Source organism: Serinus canaria, chromosome 11, assembly GCF_022539315.1.
Source record: "Serinus canaria isolate serCan28SL12 chromosome 11, serCan2020, whole genome shotgun sequence".
NCBI classification, from domain to species: domain Eukaryota; kingdom Metazoa; phylum Chordata; class Aves; order Passeriformes; family Fringillidae; genus Serinus; species Serinus canaria.
The window spans coordinates 11610739-11631720 of record NC_066325.1 but is presented as its reverse complement, the minus strand read 5'-3'; the positions used below and the strand labels follow the sequence as shown (position 1 = coordinate 11631720).

At 39.8% G+C, this 20982-nt stretch overlaps 1 protein-coding gene across 4 annotated transcripts; it reads left to right on the top strand.

Moving 5' to 3' along the window:
- The first annotated feature begins 8363 nt into the window (after positions 1–8363).
- LOC103816635 (dipeptidase 2-like) lies at positions 8364–20117 on the top strand. 4 transcript variants are annotated; one of them, XM_050978920.1, is made up of 11 exons: positions 8365–8600; positions 10204–10487; positions 11281–11407; positions 11908–12037; positions 12356–12497; positions 12960–13029; positions 13518–13694; positions 14192–14279; positions 14858–14933; positions 16494–16629; positions 17551–17868. In XM_050978920.1, exons 2-11 carry the CDS (start codon positions 10354–10356, stop codon positions 17557–17559), a joined length of 1089 nt encoding a protein of 362 aa, XP_050834877.1. In that variant the 5' UTR covers positions 8365–8600; positions 10204–10353; the 3' UTR covers positions 17560–17868. The 4 variants fall into 4 exon arrangements, with proteins under 4 accessions (XP_050834878.1, XP_050834877.1, XP_009088882.4 ...); XM_009090634.4 differs by lacking the exon at positions 17551–17868 and adding an exon at positions 17876–20117 and having other exon boundaries at positions 8367–8600; XM_050978921.1 differs by lacking the exon at positions 17551–17868 and having other exon boundaries at positions 8364–8600; positions 16266–16575.
- Positions 20118–20982: the final 865 nt, after the last annotated feature.

Sequence of the window (20982 nt, the reverse complement as noted above, 5' to 3'; positions counted from 1 at the left end):
CCTGCTCTGATTACACCCTTGCTTAAAACTGATCTTTTGCTCAATCCCTCATTTCCCTCCCAGCTTTGGGGCAGTTATGGGGTGATGCCAGGGAGGGAAAGGTGTCTGAGCCACAATGGAAAAAATGACCTCCCCTTGACATGAGCAGATAGATCACCGTGGCTGGACCTGACGCCACCTGCAGCTCCACAGCCTGGCTGCCTCAAGTGGCCCAAGACCTCGGACACCTCTCAGTGTCCCAGGACCTCAGACACCTCTCAGTCTTCCAGTTCCCGAATGTTTTGTGCGTTTGCCGGGATCTCTGCACGCTGTGGGGCTGTGCTGCAGCCCGAGTGCCATCTGCTGACACTTCGCCTCCTTTGCTGCCTTCAGGCAGCTCCATTCTTTCCCTCAAACACTCTCAGCTCAGTACTCACCTCTGTCTGATGCGGTTCTCTCTCCTTCTTATGCACACCCATCTCCCACCCCCTTAAAACATCAAACTTAATATGTTTTCCTTTTTCCTTTTGTGATAATATGTGACCACTCTAAGGTTACTTCTTGTCATATTACTCATATGCTACATGTAGCACTTTGGAAAAGGCTATGGAAAGTGATTTCAATGGCAATCTTTGTATTTTCAATGCTTGGGTTTTTTGTGGCTTTGTTTTTTCCTTTTTTCTTAAGTGGACAGTCATACCAGAAAGAATTATTTAAAAAGAATCTGTAACAATCATAGCAAATGAGAACATGCATTTTAATCTTTTAGTGGGTTTGAGAAAAATAATAAAAATTGCAGAATGTGTGGTTTCTGCTGCAGGGGATTTGAGACAATGCATGCAGGAATTTAAGAATTACTTGTATGTGTCACCTGCAGAACAAACACAGCTTTGCAGATCTGAAAGGTCTCATGGCATGCTAAGCAGAATATGGGGAGAGAATAGCACAGTTTTGGTAATGAGAAGGGACAGTTCATAGAATTATTTAGATTTGTAAAAAATAAAATTCAACAATTACCTAAATTCTTACAGAAGGAACATTCCAGTTCTGTGAAAGTGTTATAATTGGGGCAGGGGGAAGAAAGGTGAATATTCTGGATAGAAAGTGGCAGTCACCTGCTGAATTAGACATCCAGAAAACTCTACTATGTGCAGGAACTCAGCTTGTTTTCATAGGGAACTGAGATACTGCAAATCTGATTTCAAATGGAGCTTGGGTGGTGTGGAAGTATTCCTGGCTGGCCTTACTCACAAGGAAGCAATCTCCAGTGTTAATTTACATGCTTTGCTGAAAACTTATCCTGAACATATGTTTACCATGGCAGTCAAAAGTTTCACAAAGGAAAAGATTCCTTCTTCTGTTTCTTCCATTGTGCCATTTCTCCACTGCTTTAAATCATGGTGTTTTGACAGTGAGAAATCTCCTGTCCCTGAGAATTCCCAATCCAAACACACTCAGAAGAGAATTGGACCATGCCAAGACAGAGAACTTGCCATAAGACCTGTTCATTAGTCCAACTAGCAGTAGGTCAGGTCTTGAATAAGTACAGGAGCATAAATAGCAGGTGGACCTGCAGTGTCTGATTTGCTGGGAACACTCACGTTATGGGTGGTAGTTAAAAATTCAGAGTGCTTCATCTGGAAGTCAGAAACAATTAATGCCCTGTAGATTGAGCTGCATGAAATATCTCAGCTGTAAAAATTCTGCTGTTCTTTAGAAACTCTGTTGCTTCTTAGAAGAAGACAACAAATCTTTAAACATGAGTGGGAGGACGTAGCAAAAGGACACTGAATAATCTCTATGAGAGTGAAAAAAAGGTAGAAGTTTGACAGCCACCCCTGATGATCAAGATCAAGAATGAACTGGAAGCCAGATGCTGTTGCTTTTGTCTGAGTTGATTTGGGCTAAAAGCATTGGATTTTCATCCCTGTCAAATGCCTAAACAGGCATTAGGTGTGTCTTTTTGAGAGAGGATAGTACTGGACATCTATGAACAAATTTGCAATCCCAGAGTAAGGAGAAGAGTGGGAGAATGTCAACCCTAAGAATAAACGTGGGGGAAAAAAACCCCAAAAGATGAAATAGTAGTATTTAAATGGTAACATTTTTAGCTTGTCTAGGTACAAACTAATTTGTCCATTTTCAGATTGCTAATGGGTGCTTCAGCTCCTAATTGCACTGAATATCAGGTATGTTGTAAACCACTCCTACTGTTTTGATAGTCATGGTTCAGCTTTTTGATACTTGTGCATTAGCTCTCTAAGCCTCTTGACTCTGGAATGGAAGCAGGGCACTGAATCATAACAGCAAGCAAGAACCTTACTGTCACACTTTTCTCTCTCTCTGGAGAATGTGGGTTACATCTCAGATTCAGATCCATTTAAAGAAAAACAAACATCCAGATCAAAAGCCTATTTGTGGCTTTAGGTTCAGCAGCTCTTGGTGTTTTTTGAAAGACTGATCAGGCTGAAAAGCCCTTTAGGCTGACTAATGAGCTACCTGGGTGCAACTGGCAAACAGCAGTGATAAGTCAGAAATCTTTGCACTTGGCTCACACCAACCCTTTCCAGTTATGATCCTGAGTGGAAAGAGAAGGTGCAGTGGCCATTCCTCTTGGAGTAAGAGCCCAAGAGAGGCAGGAGGTGCTGTTGACTGCTCTGCGTATTTTAAAATAAGTAAATCCTTTACCTTTTGTGAGCTGTAACCTTTGAGTCTCTTCAGTGAAGGATCAAAATTGCATTTATGTACCTCACTCTGGCTATTAAGTCCTCACATGACTTTTCTGTGTTGTCCTTACTAGACAGATAGCTGGTTACAAATACCCTACAAATTCCTTTTGCCTTAACCTAGAATTGATAATAAAAATAGAACAACTTTGTTTAAACAGCCAAAAGCACGTTTCCAAACTTTCTTCTGCACTATAATTTTTGATAATGCAGGTAAAATAGTTTAAGAAAGTTTGTTATTCATTTATGACCGACCAACCAACAGAGTAAAAAATAATTATTTTGGTTCTAACCAAAATTATGTTGGAAAAAAAGTTACAAAAAGAGAAGTCTGTTTGGCATACAGTGTTGGCAGACACATATAAACCTAGGACAGGAATATGTCAAAACCATAATGAACCTCAAAACAGGATGCTTGTAGGTACTTGTTTAGTTCTCTGTAGGGAATAAGGAACGTGTTCTGGCTTATGTCAACAAATTCAAGACAATGTATCTCTTCCTGGGTGCTCCTGTGGTTTGTGCCCAGCTCTACTGTGAGGTCAGAGGAGACAAAGTCATGCGAGTGATCTCTCACAGTTTGGCCTTAACACAGGAGAACAAGATGTCTTTATCTGGGTCCTGACGTGATATATTTGTGAATACATCTGTGCCTCTGTGCAAGGGACAGTCAGACCCCAGTGCAGAGTCTGAGACACACCTGTGCTGTGGAAGCCAGGAGCACCATGTCCCCCTAGAGAGGAGCTGCTCCCCTCTCAGTGCCACACCTGGTGTTAATGAGAGGGAAGGTAAGGAGATACCACAGCTTCAATGGAGTGTGTGAGCTTGGTCCATCCTGATCTGAAAACCAGATCATTCTATGAGAACATTTAGTTAGCTTCTCATGGTGAAAAACTGATTTAAGGGCTGTTCACAAATCTGTTTTCCCTCTGTGTGTATCAGCTTGACTTTACCAAACTGTGGGAAAGTTCTGGTGTCTCATGTGCAAATAACCCTTTTACTCAGCCACTCCAGACTGTAGCACAAAATGCTGTCTATTACAAAAGGAGAGATGTAAGTGTACATGCTGTGCTTTAATACCATCTTAGCAAAAAGTTTCCATGGTGATTTGCTCTCATTGCTGCAAGGGAGCTCTCTTTCCAATAGAACCATGGCAAATTTCTATCTACTGCCTCATTGAAATTACTGCTAAATTCCTCAATTAAAGAAACCTCTTCTTAAGCATCACAATATATTGTGAAAAGCACCTCAGAAATAATGGATCCTAGGCTGATAAATTTTCTGGTCTAACAAAAACATCCCAAGACAAAAGCACTTGAAAGTTTCTTAACACTTATGTTAAAAAAATATAATTACTTAGGATCTCTTATTTCCACACAGCTCTGAATGTTCAAGAGGAACTGATTGTGCTTCCTGTTGGATTCTGAGGCAACTAACTTAAAACAGCAAATTCTAGACTTTTCTGAAAGTCTCTGACAGACTGAATGGCCAACTTTACTTAGTCTCCAGTTTGTTCAATGTGGTCTGAGCAAGAGACAGAACCAGCCAATTTATTTCCATGCTCCATTTAGCTCATAATGCTTCTGAGGTAGGAAAATAAACAGCACCTGTATGTGTGCCCAGCACAGGTGTTTGCAGATACACAGCAAGGTGAAGTCATTGCTTAAGCCTTTCAGAATTGCTAAGGAAGAGACTGGCACAGAACTGATTATTTGGAAAGCTGGTATAAGAACCTACACTCTTCTAATATCCTTGCATGTGCTGACAAATTTGCAGTTAAAGGTGTTTGAGATCTTCTACTCATAAGCATAGGAGTGAATAAGAAATCAGGCCTTGCTCAAGGATAACCTGGATACCATCTGCACATCAGGCAAGGATGACAATTTTTAGGCATCCCTCCAAAACTCAAAACAAAGTCCTTGAAACACAAAGGAAAAAAATAGCCCCATTATTAGGTGGCAAAAATGAAGCTAGGTAGACTTGCTCTAAATTGGATTTTCTCATTGATACCAAAATGATTGGCTCTTCTCAGAAACCTGTGCTAAACAGGAAACATGGCATTCAGTGGAGCCCTGCCTGGCTGTGGGTGCCTAATGCCACAAGGACAGCAGCAGCTGCTTTGAATAGATATGAATGGCTTTGCTCTCCCTGAAAAATTGGAGTGGGAAGTGGCAGAAATAGAGATATGAGTGTTCTGCTTTTAAACAGGATTTTTTTTTGTCCTTTACTTTTTTAAGTGTTTCTGGAAGCCTTTCCAGATAAAATTCTCAAGCTGAGCAGGCAACAACTTTTGTTGTCCTTGAGGCTTTCATGACCTCTTCAACTGCCTTTCAAAAAAGATTTTTCTTTTTATTTCCTTGGGTGGGGAAACAACCTCCAAATAAAAGAGCCCACCTGTCTGAAGCAAGCTGGTTTGCAGATCTCCAGTGCTGCCAGTAGCAATCTGTCACCAGATCAGAGACTAGGCATTATTTTAATGGGGAAGCTCCTGCCACCTCGTGGCAAGAACTTTCACCTTGCTTGAATCAAAAGAGTTAAAGTGGATACCTGATACCTTTGTAGAACAAGTGTATAGCTAAACAAACAGAAGCCTTGTTTGGTTTGCTTTGCCATTTGGGCATTATCAATTGTAAATATTAATGCTATTTTAAAAATAAACATAATATAAATTACTAGATAAGCTCTTGCAGCTATTTTTTTCCCACTGCTGCTTTCACCAACTTTCTTTCCAAGAAAGTATAGAAATTAATTCTGTCAGAGTATTGAGCCAGGAGAATCCACAGCAACTTTGGTATTTTTACAAAAGCTTGTTGACAAGACACATCGATGGGTGTCAGAATAGCACTAATCTGTGTTCATCCTGAAAGGTATCTGCTTTCATTTTGGACTATTTGCTTTCAGCTATGGGCAATGTTCAGCTCTAGATTCCTCCTAAGGAGCTTTGGTGATATCTTTGTGTGCTTCATGAAATCCTCTGTGAAGAGAACAGCTTGTCTTGGTACTTCCTGTTTCTTTTGTGTTTGGTAACTGGTGCCAGTTGATGAGGTTCTGTATGTTCATGTCCTGGGAGGGTATGGCACCCTCTGAACTGCCTTCATGATATTGGTCAAATTATTCATGAAACTGGGGCAGCTTTGGGGATCCCCAAAGCAGAGCAAAAAGAAGATTTTGCTGACTTGGTTTTTAACCTCTTTGACCTCCCAAGATGAATATTTCTCATAAGGTCTCATCTAAGAAATGTGTTGCAATCATGCTGATTTAAAGAGATTAAAATTACCAAAGGACTTCCCATCACCACCCCCTCTGACTGTGAACTCACTTCATTTAAAGACCTGAAATTAAGGCTGAGATGAATAGAAGAAACAGATGGAACTCAATTTGTAATAGTGAATTTTGCCTGAATTGCTACTTTTATGCAAACTGAAATCCTGATGCAAAGGATTTTCTCTTCCTAACATGTTGTAACAGTTTCTAATTAAAACCACTGATACTTGTCCTCAAGAAATGCCAAACTGACTGCCCTGGAGATTGCAATCTTCACACAGAAGGAGGACAGCAAGTTTGAATACTTGATAAGCAGGACTTACAATACAATGTTAATGTGGCCTGTCCCTAAGCAATTGCAGTGGGGTTTTGAAGCTGATTGACACACAAAAGCATATCCATCCCTAGTGCTGAAGTGCTGTTTGTAGTGTAGTTGATGCCAGGAGCTGGTAGAAGAGAAAAATTTGGTAGAAAACGAAATTGCAGTTACAAATGACTGCTGCAATAGGCATCTGCATGTCCAAAGCCCCACTTTCCCAGCTGTAGTCATCTACAGTTAAATCTGTGCTGGCAGTAAAAACTCTCAGTGGTTTGGATGTGTAAGTGCTGAAATTAATGAAGAGGCTCTGGGCTGGAACAAGCCTTCCTAGTGGGAAAAGTACTTCCAACACATAATGTTATCCCTCTGCCTCCTGACAGCAGCTGATTTGAGTGTGAGTGCTGCAGTCATTTTACAGCTTCTCAGCCTGCTCCAAAATATGTGTGAGGTGAATATAACATGCAATAAACATAGGGATAGCTATTATCAGGGAGAGACAGCTGTGAAACAGCATTCTGGACAATAAAGATAGCTCCTGGGATACTGATCAAGAGACCAGTCCTGCCAGATGAACTCTGCAGGAAGGATGAAGATCACAAATGCCACATTGCAATAATTATAATACACAAACAGCTGCTAACACTAATCCAGGGCTATTGGAATAAAATTATAGAAGAAACCTCATGATGAGACAAAGCAAGCATTCGGCATTTAGCAGGTTTAAAAATCAGTTATGTTCTGAATCTGCAAAGAAGTGAGCTGTTAAAAGCTCAAGAAGGTGCTTAGTGGAGGAGCAAAAACTGTTGTTGAACAAGGAGTTGGTGAGCTTAGCTTTTCTGCAAACATTGAAAAAGAGTTTTAGGTAGAAATTAGATCAGAGATCTAACTTGACTTTGCAAGGAGAGAAGATTCAGAAAATGGGAAAAGTAAATTGCAAGGTATGTGATATTTAATTACTATGGAAGATAGAGATGAGAACCTGAAAAATTTTAAATTAACAATGAAATATGGGTTAGAACTAGATCATAATTGGAAAAGGATTCTGAACTTGATAATTGCTGCTTTAAATTCATTATGAAAGATAGTTTCTAATCATAGGCATAATAATGGATCTGGTCTGGATCAAACTTCAGATAACAATGAGAAAATATTTGTCTTTTCTCTTGTTACTTTGTTTGTATTGTTTAGGATCCTCTAGTCCAGAGAAGTGGGTAGTAAATGTTTATAAGTGAAGTTCACCAAATTAGCAATGTGCAGCAGAATTCCCAGGGATGTGGGGGGTCCTGTTTAATTTTTCCAGTTAGTGGGAACTAGAGGATTGATGACAAATGTGTGTTCACTTAAGACACAACTTGCACAACAGGTCTGTGGGAGATTGGATCATGAGACTTGGTCATTTCTCTGCAATGGAATCCTAAACAAAAGCATGATGCCCTTTTGGTTTCCAGTAAAAAAAATGAAGTGAAATAAAAATTATGATAAGCAAACCACTTCTTGTGAAACTCTAGCATCATGGTTTTGCACATATTTCCTTGTTTCCAAATTTTCATGTTTGAAAGGGAGTGAAAAGTCACAGTAGGTTCAGAGACTGAAAAGTCACAGTAGGTTCATAATTATTTTTGTAAATGTCACATGTACCTTGTGACTATTTTGACCTTTGTAAATATAATACAGTGGCACTGTAAGTCCTGAATAAAGTACAGCAGGTATAGTAACATGAAGTAGGTATTGGCTGAGGTATGGTCAATGTGAATAAGCAAGCACTGGAACAGGGGCCTGGAAAGGTTGTATGTTCTTTTTCATAGAAGAGATCAAATCTTCCACTGAGTGAGGTCCTGAGCAACCTGATCTAACTTTGGAGTTCCCTTACCTGGGCCCAGGTGGTTGGACTAGATGGCATCCCACCAAAAACCCCTTCCAACCTAAATTATTCAGTGGTGAGAGGCACCAATTTGTGAACCATACAAACAGTGATTTTAACACATCATCTGCTAGTGAACAGAGGCACTGTGGACTGCACAGCCAGGCTGCCACGAGAGGGAGGAAATGCTGGGTTTTTAACAAGGCACAGCAGAAGCCTTGTGGGGCTCCCCCGTGGGTGTAGCTGAGCTAAAAGCTCATGCACAGACCTTGCAGCTCAGAAAGTGGCAATTTCCAAATGCCTGCTGTGTGTGCAGCCTGTGACATGAGTTAAAGGAGCACAGGAGGTTTCTTGGTTGCTGCTGTGATGCCAGGCAGGCCCAGTGCCAAGCTTTAGCTGCTGGATCCAGCACAGTGGAATGTGGATTTCGACTCGGCTGTATTATCTGAAGAAGGTAACTGCTCCAAGGAGCCTCTAGATAAACAAAAGAAAAGCTGTAAATCTTATTTCAGCTTCCACTTCTTAGCTCTGCTCAGTCAGCATGGGAAAATGCTCTGTGGGTTTTGTATTTCAAATGTTGTTTAAAAGGGATGCTAATATACCATGTTCCTAATTTTGTGTAGTGCTTGCAAAACTCCTTCAGTTTTCAAGTACTGATCTCTGAATGATGATTTAATTATGAGTCTTTATTTATACCTAAGCAGTTTCAAAGGCAAACGAGTCTTACTGTCAGAGTATAAAGAATATTTTGCATGAAACTGAGATGATAATTTGATATAGCAAATCAATAGAAAATTCTTGTAGCTACAAAGAACTGCATTTTTGTACACATACACAGAGAGGGGATTTGGTAATGTAGAGATGAAAATAATTTATTTTAGCCGTCAAACCACTGGAAAAACACTTAGTTCCTGCTGAAAAATCTTCCTGAAAATTGCTGTTGAATTCATGGAAAAAATTGTAAATATTTGGACCAAAATGTGTATCATTTTTTATAGCCTCAGAACAGTTTTATTGTGTGAAGAAGGTTTGCTACATTTTCATTAAGCAGTTTGAACTGACATGTTATATGAACTTCAATATGTATATGAGGCCAGAGCAGATAATAAGCTATAAAATCTTGGTTTTTCCTTTAGAGTCCTTTTGTCAGGGTCTGGCAGAGCTCTAGAGATTCAGGCTGCAAATCTGTCCTGTGTTTTGGCTTGAGGAATTTGCAACCAAAACATGCCTACAGAAACTAATTTGCCTTTGTGGTACTAACTTGTCAGAATTCTTCTGCTTGGGCAGTTTTTTGACCTTGTATTTTTAACATTTCACATGCTGAGCTGTCACAAGCAAATTTACCATTTTCTAGATTAGAGATACAAAGACTTTTCTCCTTGTGGTAACAAAGTCTGCTTTTGTGGTAAAAGGGTAAGTCTGTATTTGTGCTTTGACATTTGAGGGAAATCTCTATGGTTGCCACAAAGCAGAAAAGAAACAACTTCTGATTGCTCTCTAAACTTTATGGCTTTGTAGAAGTGCTGTGCCACTGAAGTTTTTGGGTCTCACAATGCATGTATATTTCTGATGCATATTTATGAAAGAAAAACTTCTAAGACTCTACTGCTATCAGATGAAGGATTTTGAGGATGGTTTTGTTTCTAGCAGTCATTGTTCCTTTCATCCCATCTGATGTTCTCTGTGTTTTAAGTTCACTTCTCAACTTTCTCAGAAAACGGTTTCAGTGCTCATTTCAGTGTGACATTTCCCAGAGAAAGAGAACAAGCAAGTTAACATAATGAAAAAAACCTTATCTTCTTCTGCTGTTTTGGAAGCTGCTTTTGGGAGCTGTGTATCCAGGGTGTAGCAGGCTCAGCCTGCTCTGACTGAGCAGTTGGTTCCCTTCAGTACTGAGCTGGTGGCAGCAGCAGAGTTTAAGGAGAGGTCATATGTGCAAGAGCACAGATAGCCAGAGACCCTAAAATCTTTGGGAGAATGCAGCAGTTTCAGAGTTTCCAATGCTACTTTTCCTTCTGTTTACTGTGATTTCTTTGTTTTTTTCTTTCCTCCTCCAGAATTCACAGCAGCCTTATCAGAAGGAGAGGCATTCAGCTCTGCCTGCACTGTTAAGCCTACAGTCTCTGCAGACTGGAAAATTTGCTGTTTCATTGTCATCAGTGAACAACTGTGGTATCCCTGTGCTCTAGCACTTTTTCCACTGGAAAATGGAAAAGAAGAGAAATGTGGCAAAGTTATTGTGGCTGCTGATGTTCTTTTCTGATATTGTGCCATTCAGCTGTGAGAAGTCAATGAGAGAAAGAGCTCTTGAGCTGATGCAAGATGCACGTTTGATAGATGGGTATATGAAATATGTCCAACTAAATCCTCTTTGAGAGTCTGACAAGTGAGGAGGAAATGCTGAAGTGTCAGATTAGCAGAGACATGGGCTGTTAGAGCACACAACACTGAGCTACCATTGCAGTGATACATTGGGAAGGAATTTTGGTTCAGAGGGTCCTTAATGTAGGACTGTGTTACCCTAAACACCATTTTGATTTTCTGGCCAGGTGTCACAGTTTAACCCCAGCTGGCAACTGAGCCCCACACAGCCCTTGCTCACTTGTCCCTCTGGTGGGATGAGGGAGAGGATCAGAAAAGTGAGAAAACTCATGAGTTGAGACACAGACAGCTTAATAGGGAGAGCAAAAGCTATGCACAAAGAAAGCAAGACAAGGAATTAATTTACTACTTCCCATGACTAAGGCATTCAGCCATGACCAGGAAGAAGGGCTCCATCACACATAACATTTTCTTAGAAATATAAACATCAGTATTCTGAATGTCCCTGCCTTCCTTCTTCTCCCAAATGTTATATGCTGAGCATATGGTCTGGAATGTTCTTTGACCAGCTGGGGTCAACTGTCTCAGCTGTGTCCACTCTTGACTTATTGTACACCCCCTATCTGCTCACTGGTGGGATGGGGGAGAGGCAGAAAAGGCAGAAAAGAAGAGAGACTTTTAGACATCCATTGCTGGAAGGACTCTTGGCAATTAATGGCCTAAGGGACTCCAAACAGTGGAAGAAATTACACTGGGGTTAGAAAGGGAACAACTTATTTCTATCACAAACCTTGGTTTGTTTTCCATTCTAGCCACAATGACTTTGTACTGCAGCTGAGAATACTTTACCAAAATAAAATCAGTGGAGTCAACTTAAGAGAACTCAACAAGACCCACACAAACCTTGCAAAACTTCAGGCTGGTTATGTGGGAGCTCAGGTATGTAGTGCTGTGGTGGTGGGGCTCACCAGAATATATAGAATAGAATATATTTCTACATTTGCTTCCTTCCTAGGCCTGATTTTGGTTCTTTATGTTGAAAAAGAAAAAAATAATAGAACTGAAAAGCCACAGACATTCTTTCATGATGGTTGTGTCTCAAAAGTTTGGGTTTTATAATTCAGGTAGTCTTAGTCAAAACAGCAGCCTTTGTTTTGTGATATATAAATTAAAGGAAACTAGCTTATACTTGCTTCCCTGCATGTACTGTGGAGTAGCTGAGTGTAGCAGGAGGCCTTAGTATGGAGTGGGTGTTTTTTTGTCTGGAGTGGGTGCTTTTGCCTTGCATCCTAACCCTTTATTTGGGGAAAAAGCTGTAGTGGCAACTCCCTTGTAAACTACAGCAAGTTACTTTGGTCTGTGCTCCTGAACTATGAGCAAACAGAAGTTTCCAAGTCAGAGCAAAAGTTATCTGGTTCACTTGTCAATGTCTCTTTCAGTTTTGGTCAGTGTATGTTCTTTGCAGCGCTCAGAACAAGGATGCTGTGCGCCTGACCTTGGAGCAAATCGATGTTGTCAAGAGGATGTGCAACAGCTATGAGGAGCTGGAACTTGTGGTGACTTCCCAAGGTGATGCTCCGTCTTGTAAAGGAATTTTTTAAAATGTGATTGCAGGAGGTGTGAACAGAGAGATGCAAGCAGACAAGTTGTCCTGCTTTAAAGAGTAACTTCAACATTTCCTCTGAACCACAGCCCTGACTGTGCACAGCCCTGGTCCACTACAGTCATGAGAAAATTTGCCATATAAACATGTACTCTGTAAGCTCCAATTCTATGAAAATGTCTTTATTATTGCTTGCAATTTGCACAGACAATTGCTGCTTGGTACTGCTGGCTTCTTATCTGTCATGGAATTACTTAGGAAGTACCTCCCTTTGTGTTTTCCAGGTATCTCTGACAGTAGAGGGATTGCATGTTTGATTGGAATAGAAGGTGGCCACTCCATTGACAGCAGCCTGGCAACACTGAGGATGTACTATGACTTGGGTGTTCGTTACATGACTCTAACACACACCTGCAACACCCCTTGGTAACTATTGTGCATGTTTTTGTGTGGCTGTCTAATGCAAAGGAGTGGCAGCTGCATGATGGGAGGAGTATGGATTCAGACACAAACTTACCCTGTGAAAGACTTTGAACCAAGTCAAGGTGATAGGTTTTGGGGATTAATAATTTTCTATTATTATGTATTATGTATATGGTCGGAGACTACATCCACTATGTAGTGCTTGTTATGATCATAATTTGGACACTTGACAATCTGATTGTCTTAAATTCCTTCACAAAAATCAACATTAGTGAACCTGAAAGCAGTTATGAACATAAAAAGCACTGCCTGAACAAGATTCCTATGACGTCCCTCATTGTGCCCACTTTTGGCTGTGTGACATTGTAGTACTTTTTCTTGTGTGTAGTGCAAGAGTTTTCAGCTGCTGATACTGTATTCTCCAGAATAATCAGATGTTTCTTCTCCCTCACTCCCCTTTTTAAGGTCTGAATCATCATCTAAAGGAATACACAACTTTTATCCTAGTGTTATTGGTCTGACTGCATTTGGCCAAGTAAGGATCTCTTTCAAATGCTAATCTGGGCAATCTGTCTTGCAACTAACAACTTCTGGCCTTATCTTTTCAAAAGCAAATTGACATTAAAAATTAATTACTGCAGGTTCTTGATAGGAGGTAACCAGGATTTAGTCAAACCGAATTCCCTACGATGTTTCTTAGGGTAAAAGAAGTGTTAAATTTAATTACAATTGTTTAAATGCAGACTAGATGTACGTATTCATATGTTCAAGCAGAAAGATGTGAATAACACTTCCAATGACTTACTTTAGATTGACTAAGTTTTCTAAGTTTTGAGCATGCTGGCTAATTTTGAGTGAGTAAATCACTAATAAATTAATAGGAACATAGCAACCAATACAGGCACAGCATGTTTATGACTAGCTGGCAGCTGCAGAATTAATCTATCTGTTTCTATATACCAGCCAAACAGCTTCCTTTCAGGAAACTTCATACTGACACTGCTGTCTGTACATCTGTTTTAGGAAGTGATAAAGGAGATGAATCGCCTGGGTATGCTGATAGATTTATCTCACACCTCATACTCCACTGTAAAAGCTGCACTCAACATCTCAAAAGCCCCAGTCATTTTCAGCCATTCTGCAGCATTTTCTGTTTGTAATCACTCAAGAAATGTTCCCGATGATATCCTCCAGCAACTGGTGAGTGATATGATTCTTGGGTTTGTTTTTGGAGGAAGGAATTTGTTGGTTTTACTTCTTGGGGGTTTTGTTTTTTGTTTTAATGGCAATGTTTGCATGGGCTGCAGCAAACGTGCATTCAAATCATGATGTTTACTTTTCACCTCCTCATCCTCTAATTTGATTTAGGAGCAGATCCTTGAGCAGCAGCTTACAATTGCTTCTGAGGCATTTTCTTTGGGTTGTGTTTAGCCTTTGACTACAAAAATGAAGTGTTTGCAAATACTTTGAAATTCTGGTTGAGTTTGTTTGATGTAGTCACTGCACTTCTGCTGATTCAGCCTACATGAAAGTAAAATGGACCCAGGGGAAAGGACAGGGGGGCAAAGCCTTGTGTTGCCATCTGAACTTTGACTCAGTGTTGCTGCTCTCACTGGTGAATGGGCATAGAAGATTCTCCATAAGATGTTTGCAGGGCACGAGTGTTCACTCATCACCTGTCTCTTCATATCTTTCAGAAAAAGAACAAAGGAATTATCATGGTGGCTTTCAATGCAGATGTACTGGCCTGTGGCAGAAAAGTTGTTAATATTTCTACCCTTGCAGGTTTGATGTTTATAAACTGTAGTTTTTGTGGGTCCTACAAATTTGTATAAATTCTGTGAATGTCCTAGGGCATGCATCATTTCCAAGGCTGTGTAAATTACACTGCTTGTTTATGCCATCCTCACTTAGCCCAGCTCTAGGTACTTTCTGAGCTAACAGTCATTAAACAATAACAAGAGGTACAAGATGTGTCTGTAGCTGGAGGACACAATGCTCACAAACAGAGCCAACAACCATTAATCCCAAAGTAGTTGTTACTTTCTGGAGAACACCTTAAGCCTATGTAATTAGGAGTGGGAAACATGGGTGTGTAATGGATAGTGAAAATTCTATTGGTATAATTGGGCTGCTTGTTAGGAATGAATGCACTGTGATGATCATGTCTCTTTCCTCATTTGCATTTCATCAGTGTAGCTGTTATTTGGAAGGTTGCTGCCTGATGGGGTGTCTTTTTAAAAAAGGATTTGATCAAGAACCCATGATTAGGAGAGCTGTTACCCAGTGCCAATATGTGTGAACTGTAACATTTCTGTCTTTGCTAGGTGCTTAGATGTTGTTTCCTTGATATTTTCTTTCAGATCATTTTGACCATATAAAGGAAATCGCAGGCTCAGAATCGATAGGAATTGGTGCTGACTATGATGGAGTGGAACAGTGAGTAAAGTTGTACAGACATTGACATCTGCTCCTTAAATTATGTAGGTTTGGTTCATTTAAGAGAAAAAAAGAAAGCAGATTAAAAAACTGGTAGCAGATTAGCTTGTAATGAGCACTAACCCAAGTTTTACGAGAGAGGCACAATAATTCCTTTTTAGAGCTGCATGAAGCAGTGCTGCAAATGTAGAGATGGAGCCTGAGGCCATGTGTTCTAGGTGGTGGTTTGTGCATGCAAAACCAGTGATAGAGATTGTTTTTCTCCAAAAGCCACTGAGGAATGACAGAAAAGCTGCCTCAACCTTTATGTGGTAAATGGTTCAGTCTAGAGAGGTGCTGCAAAACTCTTTCCTCCACTAACCTTGGGGGAAGCCCAAAGAGTTTGGGTGCTGTGAAGCCACTCCTGCTTCTGGGAAGTGTTTGAGGCAAGCAGAGCCTGGTGAGCAGCCTACAAGAAAATCTTTCCTCACTCTGGACTACTGCAGTTACAGCACAGGAAACAAATACAGATTGGGTGGCATTTGCTGCTGAAGCCTTAATATTTTTGTTTTTTTCTCTTTTTATCTTTCCGTTAAATTGTGATCTCCTTTTTCTTTTTTCTTCTCCTGGGTCAGGCCTGCTTGGGAATGAAAGTCAGAGTCAGGCCCCCATCTCTGAGTACAAACATAAACCCGTTTTGTCAGCTCCCATGATATCATAGCTCTGAAAGGGTTATGTTCAAAATAAAAACACAGTTTGCAACAAAAGGACATATTTTATCATGAATTTTCTTCTAGTACTGTCACAGATTTTTTGAGATATCCTTATCACCACACCTTCAGGGAACAGAAAAGTAACAAAAATATTGGTCATCTCAAAACAACATCAAAGTCTCATGGAAATACAATTTAAAACAGCTCTTTAATGCAGGTTTTACAGCTTTTTATTTCTAAATTATTTTTATTCTGACAAGAATTAGCACAAGACATAGATCAGTTTTGCTTTTTTGAACTTTCTTCAGTAGAGGGCTCTGAGTAGGTTTCTTTCCACTGCCTAAACAATTGGCTTAATTCAAATTAATATTATTACTCTAATTGGGGTATTTTTTGTAAATAGTTTGTAAACAACAGAGTTCACAAAATTGCCTCCAACTCCAGAGCTCATCATGTGTTTGTAGGTTTCCTTTTGTTCTCAGTTACACGAGTGGATTGCCCCAACTTCATCTGTGATGCAGCTGTTTCCTCTTATTCTGAGGGCCTGATGGAAAGTGTGGATTACCATAAACATGAATTTCTGGTTATTTTTTCCCCTTTTGTTCTTATATCCTCCTATGCTCTCATTTTGCCTCTACAGAAGTGCATCTTCATTCCAGTTGTGTTTGCTTATTGGATCCTATGTGAAGAAAAAGACTTTTGTTGTGTCCTAGTCCTGTTTCTGTTTGTCAGCTGAATTCTCAGAGGAAGAATTGGGTCCAAAGTCAGCTCACTTCAAAAGTCAATATGTGCAAAAGAGTAATTAAAACCTTTTTTTTCCTATTTGCCAGTGATGTGTGTTGAATGTTCTTGTGTGACTTGCCAACAGCTTTCCCGAGGGATTGGAAGATGTCTCTAAATACCCTTCTTTGATAGAGGAACTTCTTAGAAGAGGATGGAATGAAGCTGAACTGAAAGGAATCTTAAGGGAGAACTTTCTCCGTGTCTTCAGGGAAGTAGAAAATGTAAGATTAAAATCCAAACTGAATCTTGATTCTTACCACGAGGGAAAGAGCAACTGTTGGTGTTTTGTTGTTTATTTTTGGGGTGGGTTTTTTCTTTGTTTTTTTCTCCATTTAATGTGTTTTGTTTTGGAAGGTTTTTTTTGCTCACTGAGAGAGGGAATGTAAGCACCTAATTCAGTGAATCCAAACGCTGGGAAAGAAACCAAGATGGCAAGAGAGTGTTAGCAGCATAAAGGAAAATAAGAGAGAGCAGACAAAGCTCTTTGGAAGTTTTTCTCTCTGCAGTAATCTGATAAGCACACATCAGTGACTTCTAAATGGAATCACTTCATGGTTTGGAGAAGCTGCGGATGTACCAGCATCACAGTCTGGCTGTGTTCGCTGGGGCAGCAAGGAATGTTGACTCCTGCAAATCAATTTAATTCTTGTCATGGGATTGGGCTGCTGTTCAAAAGGCTTCTGCCATGGCCATGTCACTAACAAGCCATAAACATAACAGCTAGATCCCAATGAGCTTTAAGTATAAAGGGTAGAAGTTGATCCAGAAGGATGGGGGAGGAGAGGAGGGAAGGAGACTGGATAAGTGCAGGGCTCCCTCAATGGTAACTTTTACAAATGCCTCTGCTGAAACTCCAGACTGCTTGCCAACTACTGCTTTTATTGACAGGGATAGGTAAGTAGATATTACACACAAAACCTTATAGACAACAGATATTTCACAGTGACCTTTCTTCCACTTCTTTTTTGGGTATGATGGATGAACTGAAATGAGGGGGAAATTTGTACTATTCCAGTTAACCTGCCAAAATATCCCAATAATGTTGACCTCATTGTGTGGTAGACTGACATTATGAAGAAGCTCAAACTGACCACTCCAACAATTCTGTGGGATTTAGTAATGTTTTTTCCCTTCTAAATTAGAGATGTTGAAGCTCTGTCTTGAGAGTGAGAAGCTCTTGAGAGCTCCTTTCAGGGAAGAAAGATCATGAGTTTGTTTGCTCCATATGTGGAAAGAGCCAAGACAAAGAGCAGCCAGACGTGTGACTCTTGCCTGTAATGTGCTGAATTCTGGGAAGTGCTTCCTAGGAATGCAAAGAGCAGAACAATTATATGGATTTCCTCACATTCAGATGTGGTTTTGCAATACAGTTTGAGCTGGGTAAACAGCATTGAATTTGCTAGCTGCATAAAGCTTTTGGCTGTTGTGCCAGTCTGGCTTTCAGGGACAAATTTTGAATTTTTGTAGGTGCGGAACACTTTTGGAGTAATGGATGCAGGTGAAAGTGAAATTCTGCAAGAAGAAAAACATTCCTGTCGCCTAGACCTAGGAAAGCCTCAGGCTCAGCCATCCAGGTCCTTTGCATTGTCTTCTGTGGCTCAACCTTTCAGCCTGACACTTGTATCATGTTTAATGCTGTATTATGAGATCTATGGAGTCTAGAGAGATTTTTGGAATACTCTGCAATACAGCTACTTATCTTTCTGTGATTCGTTAATGGAAGACTATAATTAATTTTAAACATAATTTCTAGAAATTCATCTGCATACTTGAAAAAACATATAAATTATAAAAGATGTAGCAAAAGCGTTAAGAATTTGAGGTGATAAATTCTGTATCACCTTGGCTGGACCAGGACCAACATTGTTAATGGAAAATATTCACATTTAAAGAATAAATTCTGTAATACTCAATGGATGGTTTTGGTACCCATATTGTGGAATAAAGACTGGAGTCCAGAACCAGCAGTTTCACACAGGAACAAGAGATTATGATTAAGACATCTGTGCCAAGTAGTTTTCAAATATTGCTTCTTGTTACATCATACAATTACCATCAATAGTGGATAGCTTACTCAGAGAAGACAATCCCCTGCCATATGGAGAAGAGTGCTTTTTTGGTTTGCTTGGGGTTTTGTCTAGTTTTTTAAGATGACAAGGTGAGTGACAAGCCTATTCCAGTTTGAACTGCATGCCTACAACTAGCTTTAGAGACTCATCCTGCAGGACTAAACTCCTCTTTGTGATCCCTGATCAGGGCAGTGGGCAACTGGACAATCACTGAAGGGTGGAGGTGGATCTCTTACATTCAGGTGCAGGCAACGCTGTAGATACTTTTCTATAATTTGAGGACAACTGCTTGCAGCATTTTCATGATGATGGGAACTAGAACAAGTCAGGATAAAGCAGGAATTTTGGCTAGTAAGAGGGCTGTGGAAATCTTTTTTTGACATTTAAACAATTATCCTTATCAATGACATATTTTATTATTTCATTTCTATTCTAGCTGGCTAAAATGACCAGTGGATTCATAGAAATGAGATTAGACAGAGATTTTTTTATTATTAATCTGCTGTTTTGGTCTTTGGAATACATTTTGAAATACACAAGGTATGTGGGGTTAGAAGCTCCTGTTGCAGAGAAGAGCATATATTAAAATAGGCCTGCTCAAAATGGCCATTGGAATCAAATATACTGAGATTTATTATGAAATTATAAGATGGCTGCACCACATCTTTGCATGGTCATTTCCCAGTGCTTGCTGGAAAGTGCTTCCCCATGATGCTTGCTGTTGATGGTGATTTTGTGATAACAATTTTTATTTACTAATAAGACATCTACAGAGTTTAGACTTAGTGTAGAATAAAAGCCCTGTAATTGATCTAAGGAAAGCATTTGTAAACACACAAAGTATTTAACAACAAGAGAAGGCTGAGCATGAACAGGATGAAAAACCAGCACATTAGTTTTTTTCTAGAGGAATGTGAGACTGTTCCTACCATCCATTTCTGTACTCTGTGTACAAGTAGGAAGGACCCTATTCTTTTATAGCTTCAAAATTAAGCTTCATTAATTTTTTTTATAAGATGGTCTCCTTGATAAATATATTCTAATTATACTTCTGTATGTTACCAAACTCTTTACAAATCATGGGGAACAATCCAGTTGCACAGAAGCCAACTTTAAAAGAATAGTTTCTCAAGAAATACTGATCCTGGATATGTGTGTAGAAAGGGGAATTACTGATTCAGAAGTCTGGCCTCCCTGATATTGCTTGGCTGTAATGAGAACATGTTTTACTGGTAAAATGATTAATTCATTAGGGCAAACGTTTAATTCCCATCAGTACTTCTTCTAATAGGTTCATAAGCCATTGGAAAACTTCCAAACATGGTCTCTTTTCTCAGAACTAGGGCTCTGATATTTGCTTCATTACACAAAATGTAAGATGTTTCTTTATTATTTCCAGCTGTTTTCTTTATGCTGTGTTGTCACTTTACTGCCTGCTAATTTTTACTTTTTTACCTTCCCATACTACTGCATGGACTAAAAATATATATTCCTTTTCCTAAAGACACATAAAATACATTTCTATGTCTTCTTATCTATAATGTATTGCACTTGTTTGTTGACTGTTTATGCAACAAGTAATTTGTAACCTTATGGTAAAACAGAGACATGAAATTTCAATAAAATCTTGTTTAAAATTGTGTAAGGATACTGAAGTAATCCCAAAAAACAGTGTAGGTGTTCAGGGGCCCATGAGACCCTGAAAGAACCTCACACCCCTGTGGCAGCAAGAAGGCCAGAGTAACATGAGGACTCTGGGTTGATAACAAAAGGAGGGGTTGCCCTTCAAGCCCCTGCTTGAAATTCAAGTAGGTTTAATCCTGGATGTAGGCAGTCAGCCTCATCTAAATTCAGATCCTGCTAAACCCATCCAAGCAAGTGCCCATGGGAAGGGATCAGTCACTGCAGTGAGTCCATGAGGACAGTGGAACCTGCAGCAAATCCCTGCTCCAGCTGTCAAGGCATGGAGAACAAGGCAAAAGGGGCTGCCTGCATCAGGGTTAAAATAACCTTTGCCTCACAGCACTTCTTGCAGATGTGTCATCATCTAAAGTCCCTTTTGCATTACCAGTTACAATGTTAATTCAGAATGCTTCAAATAAACTGCTTGTGAGAAACAAAATCAGAAGGCAAAACCAACAGATGAAATCTTGTGCACTGATTATCCATGTTATCTAGATTATTTAATAGATGAACCTACTTTATTTTTCTTAAATTATCAAAACCACACAACTTGAAGCATGGTAGGAAGGCATCTTATTAGAAATTGATTTCAAAATTAAACCATGTAAGATAGGGCTGTGACTGCTCTCAGAAAAACTAGTGACCCTTCACTCTGGTGCTAGTGCTGTCTCCAGCCCTGACAGCAACTTGTAGTCTTCACAACTCTGCATTTGTAACAACTCAAGCACTAAATGATTGTACTCTGTTTCCTGCCTCCCAATGGGAGGATGATTCATGCTGCAATTGAATGCCTTTGCCCTGCCCCAATTAATAACAGCCATT

What these genes read in the sequence shown, in the direction of transcription:
- LOC103816635 (XM_009090634.4), top strand. Translation starts at nt 10,354, where the DNA reads ATGGAAAAGAAGAGAAATGTGGCAAAGTTATTGTGGCTGCTGATGTTC. An exon ending in GTCTGACTGCATTTGGCCAA is followed by an intron (nt 13,030 to 13,517) that starts GTAAGGATCTCT and finishes CATCTGTTTTAG; the next exon opens with GAAGTGATAAAGGAGATGAA. An exon ending in TCTTCAGGGAAGTAGAAAAT is followed by an intron (nt 16,630 to 17,875) that starts GTAAGATTAAAA and finishes GAATTTTTGTAG; the next exon opens with GTGCGGAACACTTTTGGAGT.